At 40.4% G+C, this 14,728-nt stretch overlaps 1 protein-coding gene across 1 annotated transcript; it reads right to left on the bottom strand.

The window, feature by feature from the left end:
• Positions 1 to 4,305: 4,305 nt before the first annotated feature.
• LOC110680757 (transmembrane 9 superfamily member 4-like) lies at positions 4,306 to 13,375 on the bottom strand. The gene is made up of 7 exons (XM_021856544.1): positions 13,200 to 13,375; positions 12,618 to 13,009; positions 6,444 to 6,599; positions 6,103 to 6,383; positions 5,278 to 5,487; positions 4,618 to 5,219; positions 4,306 to 4,551 (listed from the first exon to the last, which is right to left on the bottom strand). Exons 1-7 carry the CDS (start codon positions 13,209 to 13,211, stop codon positions 4,372 to 4,374), a joined length of 1,833 nt encoding a protein of 610 aa, XP_021712236.1. The 5' UTR covers positions 13,212 to 13,375; the 3' UTR covers positions 4,306 to 4,371.
• Positions 13,376 to 14,728: the final 1,353 nt, after the last annotated feature.

The following is a 14,728-nucleotide window of genomic DNA, read 5'->3' as shown; positions in this document are numbered from 1 at the left end:
AACGCTCCCGAGCTTGTTGCTACTTCTTTTTACATGTTCTCCTGAGCAGACGGGTACGGACTTACTCACACCTAGCCAGTTCCCGAGTCTGTGATGTTTGTTATGTGTTTGTATACACTCGCGAGCTGCTTCGTGATGCGAACTTTTCCAGCACTGAATAGTATCTCGTGATTTTGAAGTGCTAGAACAATGTATGTTCGAGATCATCTTAAAAAATACGTCTTTGAGCCCCTGCGATTTTTTTATTTTTGTTGAAAAAACAAATTATCACTGGATTTTGGGTGATGCTAAACTTAAAAGTGCTGCAATATTCAGTATTCCATACTTATGGTGGGTAGTGTAATATGATCCGGTGTCTCCTCGATATTTGGACAGACCAAACAGTGTGGATAATCTACTTGTGCGAATCTGAGCAGATATTTCCGGAAGCAGCCATAGCCTGACAAAAACCGGGTCACAAAGAAGTTAACTTCTCCAAGTTTTAAGGTCGTCCACACCGACACGTTTGGAATGAGCCTATGGGGTCACCTTCCTTTCTCCGAGTAAATCCACTTCTGCTGCCACTTGGCCATTGTATCCAATCTGATGATATTCCTCACATTCCCTGTGTCCCTTTGCTGGTAGCATGCTATGTCATCAGCCAGAGTGACGCAGCTTCTCTCGGTTACGTTTGATTCCCAACGCGGCAGCCCAAGCCGGGACACCGTATCTCAATATGGACGATGAAACGGTCACCAGAATACGCCAGTTCATCGTACATCATATTTCACAGTGTTCGACCAAGTACGGATCCATGTGGAACTCTCGCCGTTACTTTGATTGATATCCATCCTCGGTTTGTGTCGTTTACCAGTACCCGGTTCTGAAAGTAGCTTTGCAACACCATACGTGCTTTCCAACCGATTTAGGTTTCTGCCTTTTCTAAGCGCTTTTGACCAGATTGGTCCTCCGTACCTTAGTATGAATAGCGCCACGCCTGCCTTTGCATTACAGCAGAGCTATTGCACGTCATCTTCGAAAGCGCCGCTTTAGCCGTAGATGCCCTTTTGCAGACATATTCAACGTGGCTAGCGAAGCTAAGCTTTTTATCGACCTTTACCCTAAAATGCCCTAGGGATAGCTTGGACTCTATGGGTGCTATCACCCACCGAGATAAGCACCCGTTGCTCGGACTAACGGTCATTGACCACCACCATCTCAGTCTTGTGACGGGCCAGTCCTAGTTTCCTAGACTCCATCCATTCCTCCATCGATTCACCATAGACCACTAGTCGTCGGCAAAGCCAACAATCGTAACACCCGTTGGAAAGGGCAGGCTCAGTACGTCATCGGACACCGATTTCCATAACATCCGCGGTAATTCAAACGCTTTCCTTTTCTTTTTCTGTGTCATACAGTAGAATTCTACCACCTAAGTTCCTACGTTTCACTGTTTTCGGTTAAGGATTTTTCTTGGTCGCCGGTTTTATTTTTCTCTTTTGTGTCTTCTTTCCAACTCGTTTACACAGGTTGCTATTGCTTTGCGCCCATACTTCTTGTGGAAGCACTGCCTGATTCGGGCTATCCCGTGACTCTTTTTACTTGGCTTTCGTGGCCTTAGATGTGGTGTCTCCACTGTTATCATGTTCTCTTGATAGTGGAATTTGGCTCGTGTCAGCTTTTGCGCTCTGGAGGACGGCCTCGTACGTAACTGTTTTCATAGCAACCATGCGTCTTTTCACCGCGTATTCATCCTCGGAAGGTCCCCTCTTTCGCATCGTGTATCGAAAAATATCAGCTGATATATTCGAGTTGCTTGTGCAGGAAAACACTTCAGTCTGGCACGACTTGTCGTTTTTACCTTCTACCTTGCCAAGTTGTGCCTTGGCGTTCTCGTAGTCCTGCTTTGCAGCTAGAACTGATTGTCGCAATTTCAGCAGACTTGTTTTCAAGTCGTTAAGCCCCTGGACTTTTGTCCCTGCTGCTCCGGTAGATCTTACCTCGTCACGCACCAAGTAAAGCTGATCTACCGGCGTTACGGAAACTAGTGCTCTACCCTAACGTAAACTGATAGGAATCTAAGAAGTACCGTTTTGATTCATATTACGGACACTTAAGGACTCAGGGAAATATAATCCAGCATAGAGCATACAAAATAAATCATTCTGTATGATTCCTTAGCGCTATCGAGCGTCGGAAGCCCTTTACTTTCGAACGGTGGGTGAAGAATACGCTTCCGCAACTTCAATAATTTTAAATAAATCAAAATGTGTGGCCTTTTCATGATTCTTATTCCGGACGCTTCCTCACTTTTGCCTCATATTCCGGACACTTTGAATCGAATTCCGGACAGCTCATGATAATCATTAATGGAACAGTCAAACCATTAATCGAAATCGTTAAACCACAAAGGAGACATCTAAGGTAGTTGGGCATTATAAATTTTCAAAGATATTTATGGAAAACGTTTACTTAAACGAGCCTAGAAATTGAGAACTTTTGAACAGCAAAAATTGAAACATTTCGCATGAAATGTTTCCCATACAAAGTAGAGTGTCCGGAATTTGAAGCTGTCCGTAATATGAATCAAAACGGTACTTGTGGTGATGTAATTTGACAATAAATTGATGTCTAATGGTAGTAGGGGCAATGGGGGCAATATGGACATACGGGGCAATATGAACCACCACGAATTTGACCTCAAAAACAGTGTTTTAATGTCTAGTGTCATTATGATTTGCTAGAGGATGCTTCAAATAGCCACCACAATAAAAACCGTAAGAATATTCGTTTCTACACTCGAATTATTCACAAAAATGTACAAATCTTTCCTTTGTCATGAAAAGCTTATAATTTTGGCAGTTTTTGATTAAGGCTTCAAGACAATTCTATCTATAATTCTGGTAAATTTTACCAATCCATTGAAACATCTGATAATACAAAATGATTCGTGCGCGAAATTAGATTTTCCAGTAAACAAAATTTTTGGAATACTGAATATTATTTAAAAAGTGAAGGGGCGGGGCAAAATGAGCCACCCAGATTTAAGCCATAATAACAGTGTTTTGAACATAAAAAATGCATTGCCAAAATTTACTAGATATTTTTCTACTGCATAGTAATCTTGGTGCACCATTACAAATGGAAAACTTCGTTAGAAAATAAGTTGAACCATGTGTTTCAATTTAATACTAGAATTACATGGTCTGTCTACTATGAGTTATGTATCTTTCAAAAATAAGGCGCTAAATTTAATAATTTCGAGCAAATTTCATAAAATTTCCTTTCTATAATGTACAGTTTAAACTTTATGATCAGCTGTTCTCTCTATTGTTTTAAATGAAAATCATACAATTGAATGAGGTGGGTCATACTGCCCCGTTGGGCGGCTCATAATGCCATGAACACGCAGATAAACAAGGTTTTCAAAAAGGTCCCTCAACAAATTTTCTAGTCAATGTTAACATTAATTATCGACGTAACATGGAAGAACACATGTTGTAGTACAAGTCACTTGCATTTAAACGATAGATTTTGCTGTTTTGCTATGCATTTTATGACGTTTTCCTTAGGCAACATGGGCCCCGATCACCCCTATAACAAAAAGTTGTAAAACATTGATCGTTTTGCCCCCAGTTAAGACACGTTTTTGTCTCTAGCACCAAAATACCGCTATTTACTAAATTAATGGTTGCTATATCCATTGCCGCTTTCAAAAATATCATAGCACGTCTAGTTTTTGAGATATTAACAGTTGAAAAGGCAAAATTTGACTATTTCAGCCAACTTGCATGCAAGTTTGCCAGCTTGTATAGCAATTTATTCGCTTAATTTGCCACGGAACTCAAACTTCATGTGTATAACAATTGTTATCAACAATGTTCATGATACTTTCGATGCCCAAAAGATGTTTTTTTAGGGTTTAGAAAAGTATTGTGTTTTGCTATATGTATACGAATTTTGTATGAAGACTGCAAGCATGTTGGAAAAATCGATTTAATCTAAATTTAATCGTGCAATTTCAACCAAATTATATCTGGAATGAAAGTTAATGACATATATTGCATGCTTGGTGGATTAAATCATAAAAAAGTTTGATAAATCATACTTTAAATTTAATGTAAACATCAATGAAAACAGTGTTTTATACAACTTTGGCGACCTGTAGCTAAAAATTGTGACGTGCTGGAACATTTCTGAGAACGGTATCAGATACAGCAACCCCAAATCTACTAGAGACACATAATTTGATCCTTGAGACACACAAAAATGTCATTTTTGTTACGCTGTGTTATATATTTTAAACAAGATTTAAAAATATGTATATAGTTTTTTGTGGATTGGTGCATTTTGGGAAACGAAATTCTGAGGAATGGTACATTCTGAAGAATGTTATAGAATCATTAGATATGCGCCATGTTTGCTATGCTTACCGGTGTACCCTAGATACAGCAACGTTGGAATGAATTCCGTAATCTCGAGTTTGGTGAAGAAGTAGAATATGCTGTAGAAAAGAATGTACACAGCTGAGCCGCCTGACACGATGAAACTTCGCCACCACCAGCGATAGTCCTAAAGGGAGGGAACATTATGTGATTTTTGATCCATTTTAGAATGTATTAAATGGCGAATCCTTACCTCAGCGCACAACTGGAAGTACGTCATTACTATCGAAATTTGGCCACAGCTTACCACCAATATGCAGAACACAAGGAACAGAAAACCGAAGAGGTAGTAAAACTGGTTCTGCCAGATGGCCGAAAAGATGAAGAACAATTCGATGAAAACGGCCCCGAATGGCAGAATACCGGCCATCAGCACGCAGAGTCCCAGATTCATGTACCAGTGCTGGTGCGGAATCTGCCGAGGAATCATATTGGTTCGAACCGGATGCTGGTAGGCTTGCTTTCTAAATCCAAAGTAATATCCTAGGTACACCAGGGGCAATGAGATTCCAAACCATAAACACAAAAGTGCCACCATTGTGCCGAACGGAACGGCACCACTCGAATTGCGATCCCAGATGAAGAAGTTTAAAATGAAGCAAGTGCCGAACACGAGTCCGGGGAACAAAGTCGCCGTCAGGAAGGCTGCTCGCTCCCAATTTCGTCCCTTCATGGTTTTGTACAATCGGGCGGAGAAATAGCCAGCGATCAAACCCATGAACACGTACAGCATGATTCCAGCCGTCATCAGGGCACCTCGCGACGATGGAGACAGCATTCCCAGCATGGCGATAACTGAAATGATGAACCCTGAGTAAATTGCTTCCTTGAACAAATCTGTAAATATACTTACTGATCGTGATCATAGCCATGAAGAAAATCTGGATTCCGCTACCAATGACGGCGGCAAACAGTCTTGGATGCCGAGGAGGGCGGAAAACATCCCCATGTACCAACTTCCAACCGGTTTCCTCCAGCGTATCCTCGATGTTGACGCTGTCGTCTGTGTTATATTTAGCGATGTCTCGTCGGAGTGTTCGCACCATAATCATTGTAAGAATACCTGGAATTAAATTGTTCGGTGATTATGGGATTAGGGATATGTTGTTAGCTAACAAAAATTATCAACTTATATGGTTTCGCACTATGCGTTCTGGGCAGTGTATTCTGTGCTTTTTCGCCTTTTGCGACTTTTAGTAGATTACGATCTATTCTTTCGTGGAGGGATTGCAAAAAACCTAATGCTGTATGGTTTCATCTTTGTAGACTCATGCAAAATTTTAAAGCTTGAGCGGCACGAGTTCCCGAACCTTGCATTCGTAAGGGGAGATTATATCTAGGTTACCTTATGGACCCAGTTTTTGTCACATTCAGCAAACATGAAATGACAAACTTTCGCCATGCCTCATGCTTGCGTGCTCGTTGATAACGCAATTGTTCAACCAGAGTTGAATGTGCTGTCACAATTCAAGCGAGTGCTATAATAAGGACGTAAGTAACATGGTCGTTTATGTTCATCGATACTTAGATAGTGCAGGTCTTGGATTACTTAATATAGGCATTCGCTTGACATAGTATCAACTATCAACTCAAAACATCCATTCAGCAGAATATAAGCAAAATACGAGAGTGTAATGCACACTGATGATGATTATAGGCACAAATTGATATGACTTACCGGAGAGGAAGAACACCACCACCAACGAGTTGATAATGCTGAACCAATGGATCTGCACATCGTTCATGCCGAGATAGATATCCCATCGGGAGGCCCATTTCACCGATGATTCCTTCCACTCGACCGAGTAAGTGAAGAACAGCTGCGTATGGCCAGCATGCACCGAAACGGGCTGTGGTCGGGGACTCTCCGGGAAACTGCACGTATCGCCTTCGAAGCTGAGTTGATCCTTGTGAATCGAAAGGGTTTCCACCTCGAAACCGACCACTCGATATTGATTCCTGAAAGTATGGACAATTTCGTTAATATGTTATCTACAGCTGCTAAAGAGCTAATCTTACTCGCTGTGCATATGATAAAACAATCGGAACTTCAGATGATTGTTAATGTACACGTTATTGCCGTCCATAAGACCCAGACGGTATCCGTGTTCAAACTGCTGCTCGTTTGTGTCCGGATTCACAAATTTGGTAGCTACTGGCAAGTTATCTACGATCCTAAAAAGACAAAATATCATCAGTACAATCAACAGGGCTTGTAGTAAAAAGTGGCACAAAACATAATTATTTTAGTGTTCAGATTAATGAAAAAATGATTAAATAGGTAAAACACTATTTCATATTTTTTATAAAAAGGGATTACAAGTGAAAGTTGAAAGTTAACCCTCTAATACTCAAACCTGTCTTTAGACGAGGTAGGTACCCTTTGAAATTTTGTGTATTTTTTCGTAACTGGGAAATCAAAATGTTTTCATTTTCGACTAAAACCTTGGACTATAACAGGCGTATCACGTATGTTTTTAAAGCTTTCAAAACATTGTATTTTTGGAAAATGTTTGATAAATTAAGTTAATTCATACCCTAAAAATGCCTTGGTCTCGTCTTTGAGATCGTGAGTAGGGGTAAAAACAGGCCATATTTAGATTATGGCAAGTTTCACCTTAATTATAGTAACACTCCTATAAATCTAAACAGTTTTGTCTTTACATGAACGATTTGTAAATGACATTTACCAAACAAATTAGGATTCAAAAGTTTGCGTTTTTTTTTCAAATTATAATTTGTTAGATACAGCTTTATACTAAATTTTCCTATACAAAATATTATGGTATTGAATGTCAAAATATTTCAATGATACTAAAGAAAATGATAACTATACAGAGAAAATGGGTGGCTCGAAATAGAAATTTGGTGCCCATATTGCGATAGAGGCTTCACACTTTCAGTGTACACAATGAGCAACGATTGAAGGTTTCCGCAGCATGATTTGGCAAATCCGCGATTTTCACGACTGTATTTTATTGACCCGCGACGCAAATCCGCTACTAATCCGCGAAAATCGCGACATCCGCGAGAATCGCGATATTCGCGACTGCTGTAACAGCCCTGCATTTCAAAGCATGCGCAAAGTTTGGAACAATTCAAATTTTGAGCGCAATGTAAGGTACAAGGTATTGAATCACCATTCCCATGTTTTTCATGTTTATGAATTATTTTGATTTTTGTTTTAAATTAAGTATTCTACTAAAGGGTTACATGTCTATCGCTGTCAAAAGTTCGAATAAGAAAATACATATTTTAGGCTCATTTGAAGTGGAAATAGGATGATAATTTCTTAACTGTGCAAAGTTTGGTGCGTACACGGTATATCATTACTAGCACCGTCATTATAACTTATTTCATAACGACGAGTGTAACGTAGAGTTCCATAGAATACCAATTCTTACGTTGGTCACACGTTGACTTCGAAACTTAACCACCACTACTGATTATTATAAAGGATACTATAGCTCATGTAAACGAATTGTTGAAACATCAACAACAGATGGGAGCAACGTGGCGTAGTTAGCTACACGTTCGCTTCATAAGCGGATGGCTATGGGTTTGATTCCCAGCTTCCTCATCAAAAATTTCGTCAGTCCGCTCAAGAACAACATGAGCCCATCCGTCCAACATCACGGCCGTCTGAAAGCGGACTGACATCTTGACCCTCCTCTGAGCAACAAACGCTCATATGTACCCGGATTAACACGGCAATCGACAAAAACAGCTTTGAACAAATGGACCTCTCTTGGAATGAGAAAAGCATCCCTGCGTGTTTTCGATCTACCTGCGAAAAGTAGAGAGCGCAAAGAGACAGCGTCAGCATCAGATCCAAAAATAGATTAAGTAATAGAATAGTATGAATTTAGGCGTTGTGCTCTAGTACAACAGTCGAATTGATCCTCGCTCTAGTGATGCCAGTGGCATCTCGTCCTAAAGTGCACTTGGTGAACTACACAAAGATTTCAAACTAACGAATAAAATATATATACAGATTGGACTCGATTATCCGGAGTATCGATTTTTTTTCACTCCGGATAATCAAATCCCCCAGATAATCGAATCACTAAGAAAAAAATAAAATCTTTGACAAAAGAACTGTTGAAGATCGAAGTAATCATCCTTTTTGAGTTTAATCTAGTTACCGATCAACACATCTCCCTAGTTACCTAATTGTTTAGACAGACTAACAAGTGAAAATTATGTTCATTCCCAATCCAACCTTCGTCCTGTAAAGACCTAAATATAAGAAGTTCCTCGTTCAACCATTGCGTTTCAATCACCACTTCAAGAGGTTATGGGCCCAGCGCAGAGAATTAGTACACGGGATTCCGCAGTTCACCGGTGCTGGATTCGAGAACTGGAAATTTAGAGTCGAGAAGTTACTGAAGTCAGCCGGATTGCTGGACGCGGTCAAGAAGGATGCGCCAACCGTCGAAGCCGAACTTCCAAAATTTCAAGAAATGGACGGGAAGGCTGTGAACCTGATAATTTCATTTATCCACGACGACTTGTTGGATGTTATCCGGGAGAAGGAAACAGCGAAGGACATCTGGACCACTTTGGAGGGAATTTACGCCAAGAAGTCGGTTTCCTCGCAGACGCTGATACGCAAGCAACTCGCAAAGCTCAAGATGGCAGAAGATGCATCGATCAAGGACCATCTGAAGATTTTCGATGAACTGATCCGGAAACTCAAATCGGCAGGAGCAAAACTTCAAGACAGTGATCTGGTGTCCCAGCTTTTCGTTACCCTTCCGGAGAGCTACGACCCTTTGGTTACAGCGTTGGAAAACTTGGAGAGGAAAACCTGACCTTGGATGTCGTCAGAGAGAGATTGTTAGCGGAAGAAATGAAGAAATCCGATCGCATAACCGAGGTATATCAGAAGGAGCCGTTTGCGTTCGTTGGAAATCAGCAGAAGGCATGGTGTGAAGAACGAAGTGATAAGTTCCTGGGACGATGTCATCGATGTAATAAAAAGGGCCATAAAGCGAAGGACTGCAGAAGCGAATTACCAGCGGAAGCGAATGTGGCGGCCAACAGAAAAGCAGTTGCGTTCATGAGCCTTAAGTCGACGGATAGCAGTAGCCGAAGAACAGTTACCTTCAAGCTGGACTCCGGTGCTAGTTATCACCTAGTGAATCGACAGGAATATTTTGTTTCCTTGGAGAAATTGAAGCAACCTGTTGTTCTTTCTGTGGCGAAGGACAATCAATCGTTAATCGCATGGCATAGAGGACGAATTGAGGGAACCAGCAGCCGGGAGTCACGTGTACAATCGACAATGTACTGTACGTTCCGGATGTACGTGCGAATCTGCTATCAGTGAAGATGATGACAAAGGCTGGAATGAAGGTAACGTTTGAAGCAACAACGGCAGAGATAAGTTTCAATGGCGATACTATTGGCGTGTGTCCCATTAGAGACGATTTGTACGAGATGGACGTTTACTTGTCATATGGAGATGAAATGTGCACCGAGGAAAACGCTAGTTCTTGGAACCGGCAGCTAGACCATTCAAGGATGGAAGATCAAGCGGCGATGGAGATGGTTCCTGATGACATAATGAATCTAGTTGATGCTGGAAGCCTTGAGCAAGAGGGGGAAATTTTCGAAGAAGACCAAGGAAGCCTTTGTTCCGACGATGTAGCGACGAATGAAAATCAACTACAATCAACTGAAGATTCTGTTCAAGACGTTCCAGTTGCGTTTTACTTGCATCAAGATCGAGAGCAGTACATCGAACCGAAGCACAAGTTTCCCTTGGACAGGTCTGCGAAACGCTCGGAAGTAACGTGCCCTCATCCGGATGTGGTTTTGGTGTTCCCTGGAAATAATGCTCAAGCTGGCAAATCAACACGCATGAAAGTTATTAAAGGGTCGTCCGACAACTCGTTACCAGCATACAGGTATAAACACGTGAAAAGACCACCAGATGACAAGAAGTCAAAATGGATACGTCAAACTGGAAATGGTTTTGGTATCCCAGCTTATAAACCCAATTGAAGAGATCTTCGTCAACAATATTCGATTCTGTAGAGATGTGTGTAGTACATTTTTTAGGATAGGCTGATTAAGAGGGGTGTTGAAGATCGAAGTAATCATCCTTTTTGAGTTTAATCTAGTTACCGATCAACACATCTCCCTAGTTACCTAATTGTTTAGACAGACTAACAAGTGAAAATTATGTTCATTCCCAATCCAACCTTCGTCCTGTAAAGACCTAAATATAAGAAGTTCCTCGTTCAACCATTGCGTTTCAATCACCACTTCAAGAAGAACTTTCATATTACTTTCTTTTATCGTTATTTTATTTATATGATGCGGTGGCGTAGCCATGAATTAGCCTAGGATCAGTAGGGGTCTTTCAAGAAAATAAATAATTTGACCAGCATACACAAAAAAAAAACACTTTTCCAAACCCCTGTTTTCTTAAATACGTTCTAAATTGCAAAACCATTCAAATTGTATATTGCAATACCAAATTATCTCAGATTTATGCATAAAAATTGAAAAAGAAGAACATCAAAAAACAAATTCCGGATAATCGAGTCTAAAATTCCGGATAATCGAATCCCGGATAATCGAGTCCGACCTGTATTATAATTCTCAAGGTGATTATAAAACGAAGCCAAACTTCGAATTTTCAAATGCACAAGACTAGAGAATCTGACAACAGTTCGCGTTGAAAATCAATCAAATTACTTGCTTGCTGGTGGTGGCCAATGGGATAAATTTTCAACGCGGAGCACTGTATGGTTTTCAAGTCTTGTGCTCTTGAAAATTTGAGGAGATAGCACATCCTAGTCTCTCTCTCTCTCTCTTCTCGGGTTTTCGAACTAGTTACCAGTAAACCAATATGTTTTGATTGATGCAAATTACTGGTTTAGTCAGTAAAATTGTAGAGCTTTTTACTGGCTTTACAGTTACCAATGCTTCACACTTTGCTCCTCCGGCTTGTTTTTCGTTTTCTTCAAAAATCAATACAAATATAAACCCAATCGACATGAACATGTCCCTTGTTAAACATTTTTCGTGAGAATGAACATCTACGGTATACTCATATCTCAGTGGAAGTAATCGAATCAAAGTAACTTGTACCCACGAGTTTTCACCCTGATTTCGCCTCTGGTATAATAAATATACTTTTCTAATATAGATAATTATTCATTTTGTTTGTAACTAATGTGACCAGCATTAAAATTAGTTTTAGTTGAACAAGAAAATTTTACAGTTGTACATACCGTTTTGACTCATATTCCGAACACTTAAGGCCAACAGTGACTTTAAATGCAGCTGATTGGCATAAATTAGCTGATATTTGTGTAAATTTTAATTTCTTCGCAAAGCCCAAACCTATTGGGAGTACCGATAATAATGTTGATTTACCGTTTTGACTCATATTCCGAACACTTAAGGCCAACAGTGACTTTAAATGCAGCTGATTGGCATAAATTAGCTGATATTTGTGTAAATTTTAATTTCTTCGCAAAGCCCAACTGTTACCTATTGGGAGTACCGATAATAATGTTGATTTAATTAGTTTTAGTATTGTTTTTACGTAAAAGTATGGAACAACATTTTGATTCAAATGCCGAACACTGTGTCGGTTCTGTCTCATATTCCGAACACCTTGATTCAAATTCCGAACAGCACGAATAAATCGTATTCAAATGAATAATTTCGGAAATAAATTTAGCTGAGCTTGTTCTACTGTTTTCAAACTAGACAATCATCACTACTCCTGCGGTATAAATTATATTGGGGACGTTAAAATTAAATTGCACTTGACTGCTATTTCCTTGTTATTTGGTGACATATTTCAGCGAAACATTTCAACCGACTCGCCATACAAAAACCGAGTGTTCGGAATATGAGTCTGTTCGGAATTTGAGACAAAACGGTACCTGCCACAGGATACGCACATACAAAAATGGTCAATCGACAAAGAAAGCTCTCTCTATGAAAGTGCTCATAAGAACGCTAATCTGGGAAGCAGGCTTTGTCTCAGTTGGGACGTAACTCCAGAAAGAATAAGAAAATCATTCAACATTCAAACTAGTACTAGATACCAGTAGTTGTCTAGTGTGGTCAAAGCGCAAATCGCCCACTGGAATCATTTACGTGTTGATGTTCTTGAATTGACTCGCTACCAGCCCTTAATCTACCTCCCCGAATCCTTCTACTTACAAATGCACAAAGTACTCGTGTCGAATCCGTTCGGCCACCTTCTCCGACTGCTCTCGGTCCCAGTTCAGCGGCCTATCCCTGCTATTGCACAACAGCTTACACCGCACATCTTCCGCCATCCGGACCTCGTACGGCGTATTGACGATCCGATCTCCCCGCAGGACCTCACCGAGATTCTCACTTTTGTACACCAGGGTTCCATTCTTCGGCAAGCAAAACTGCAACGAGTAATACTCGTACGGTAGCTGAGTGTGAGTGCTGGTCATCTTGACCGCCTTGACGTCAATCTTCTGGCCCTTCCGGAACTCGACCGGGGCCACTCCGGGAACGTAGAAACTCTGCACCGCGCAGCATTGCAGCAAAGCCACCGCCAAAATCGTCTTCAGCTGCCACTAAAACAATGCAGAATTCTGGGATTAGCATACTAATGATTGTACAAGCCACTCCAGAAGAAAGGTGACGATTCAGCCAAAGAAAACAAGAGAGAAATTTTACGTGTCACATCGTCTTCTTCAGGGAAGAAAGTTTCCCCCGTTCGTTTCGCAGTGCGAGATGTAAAGCCAAATAAACTGATGAACTTACCCTTTTTCCCATGATTCCGATGCACTCCAGCTGAGATTACTATCCACCGAATGTTAATTCATTTGAAACGAACGAAATTTCACGAGATTTTAGCAAAGAAATTGGGAAAATATTATCCCAATGATCTTTTCCACTACGACCAGATGCAAAAGGATTTTTCTTCTATTTTTTCTTGGTTTCTGTTGACAGTTTCTTGCATAGTCTGTGTGCCGTTTTTTTGTGAGGTGCCAACTGACGTGATTCACTTCCTTTTTGACAACCCCAGGGGGGTGAAATGAGCCAATAATTAGCTACCCAACATTGATTCAACATGGCTGACAAAACATGATTTTTTTGGATAAGAGCCATCAATGATACCTCACTGATGCGTAAAACATTCACCAACATGTCGAAAAACGGAAAACCGTCATCAAACACAACGATTCATCACAATATATTTAATTGCCAGAAATTAGCACTAGCAGCACATGAGCCGTATACTCGGAAATCAGGAACAAGTTAGGGCAAACCGACCAGAAAGTGGGTACCAAAACGCGAAGTACCAAAAATGATGTGAGGAAGAGCCGAAATGTATGCAAAATGACAGCCATGTCAGTCCTCTGGACAACCCGAATGTAAAAAAACAACAGTGAAACCTCCATGAGTCGATATTGTCGTACCGCCACCAAACACTCGAAGTCTCATGAAAAAAATCCTGCACTGTAAGGTCAAAGTACCCTTTAAAGCCTGATTTGCTACTGAAAAGGAATCGCTAAAGAAATTTCTCGCCGATTCCTTGCAGAAATTTTCTACAGCGACTCCCATTTGAACTGACAGTTCTTTTCAACTGCATACTGCGATCAGAAAAAAGCGCATTCTTGATCGAATCCTTGCAGAAATTTCCCATGCATCAAGATAGGCCGAGAAATTACTTGTCAGCAGCGAATCAGGCTTAAAGGGTAAAAAAGTACCCTCTTTGAGAGAAACTAGTTTAAAGCTAAGTATGCTGTTTCGCTCAAGAAAAGTAAAGAAATTCCTTGACTGAAAGGGTAAAGAAATTTCCTACAGAGAGCCCCCTTTGAAGTGACATTTCTTCTCAACTGCGTACTGCGATCAGGAAAAAGTGATTTTCTTGACCATTTCTTGGGAGAAATTTTCCACGCATCGAGATAGGCGATTCCTTTTCTTGTCAGTAGCAAACTGGCCTTAACTCATAAAAAGAGTAAAGGGCCCGTACTCATTAAAGAGTAAACGGCATGTACGTCAAACCAACGAGTAAATTTTACCCACTTTCTGAAATACATAATTTTGAAAACAGGGTAAAATTTACTCTATTTTTTATGCGATTTCTGAATTAAATTTTAAAATAATATTCAACAAAAGGTAACGGAATAAAAGATCGTTTGATTGATACGAAATTTAACTTTATTCACCAATAAAATATAATAATACTCAAAACAAACACATCGTCTCGGGGCGGGCGAAGGTTAACGACATTGGCTGGATCCTAATAGATAACGTTTCTCCCTGGAACATCATGGCGCAGTAAT

The sequence above is a fragment of the Aedes aegypti genome, unplaced genomic scaffold (assembly GCF_002204515.2).
Source record: "Aedes aegypti strain LVP_AGWG unplaced genomic scaffold, AaegL5.0 Primary Assembly AGWG_AaegL5_hic_scaff_1780_PBJ_arrow, whole genome shotgun sequence".
Taxonomy (NCBI): Eukaryota; Metazoa; Arthropoda; class Insecta; order Diptera; family Culicidae; genus Aedes; species Aedes aegypti.
This window is presented reverse-complemented; position numbering and strand designations above follow the sequence as displayed.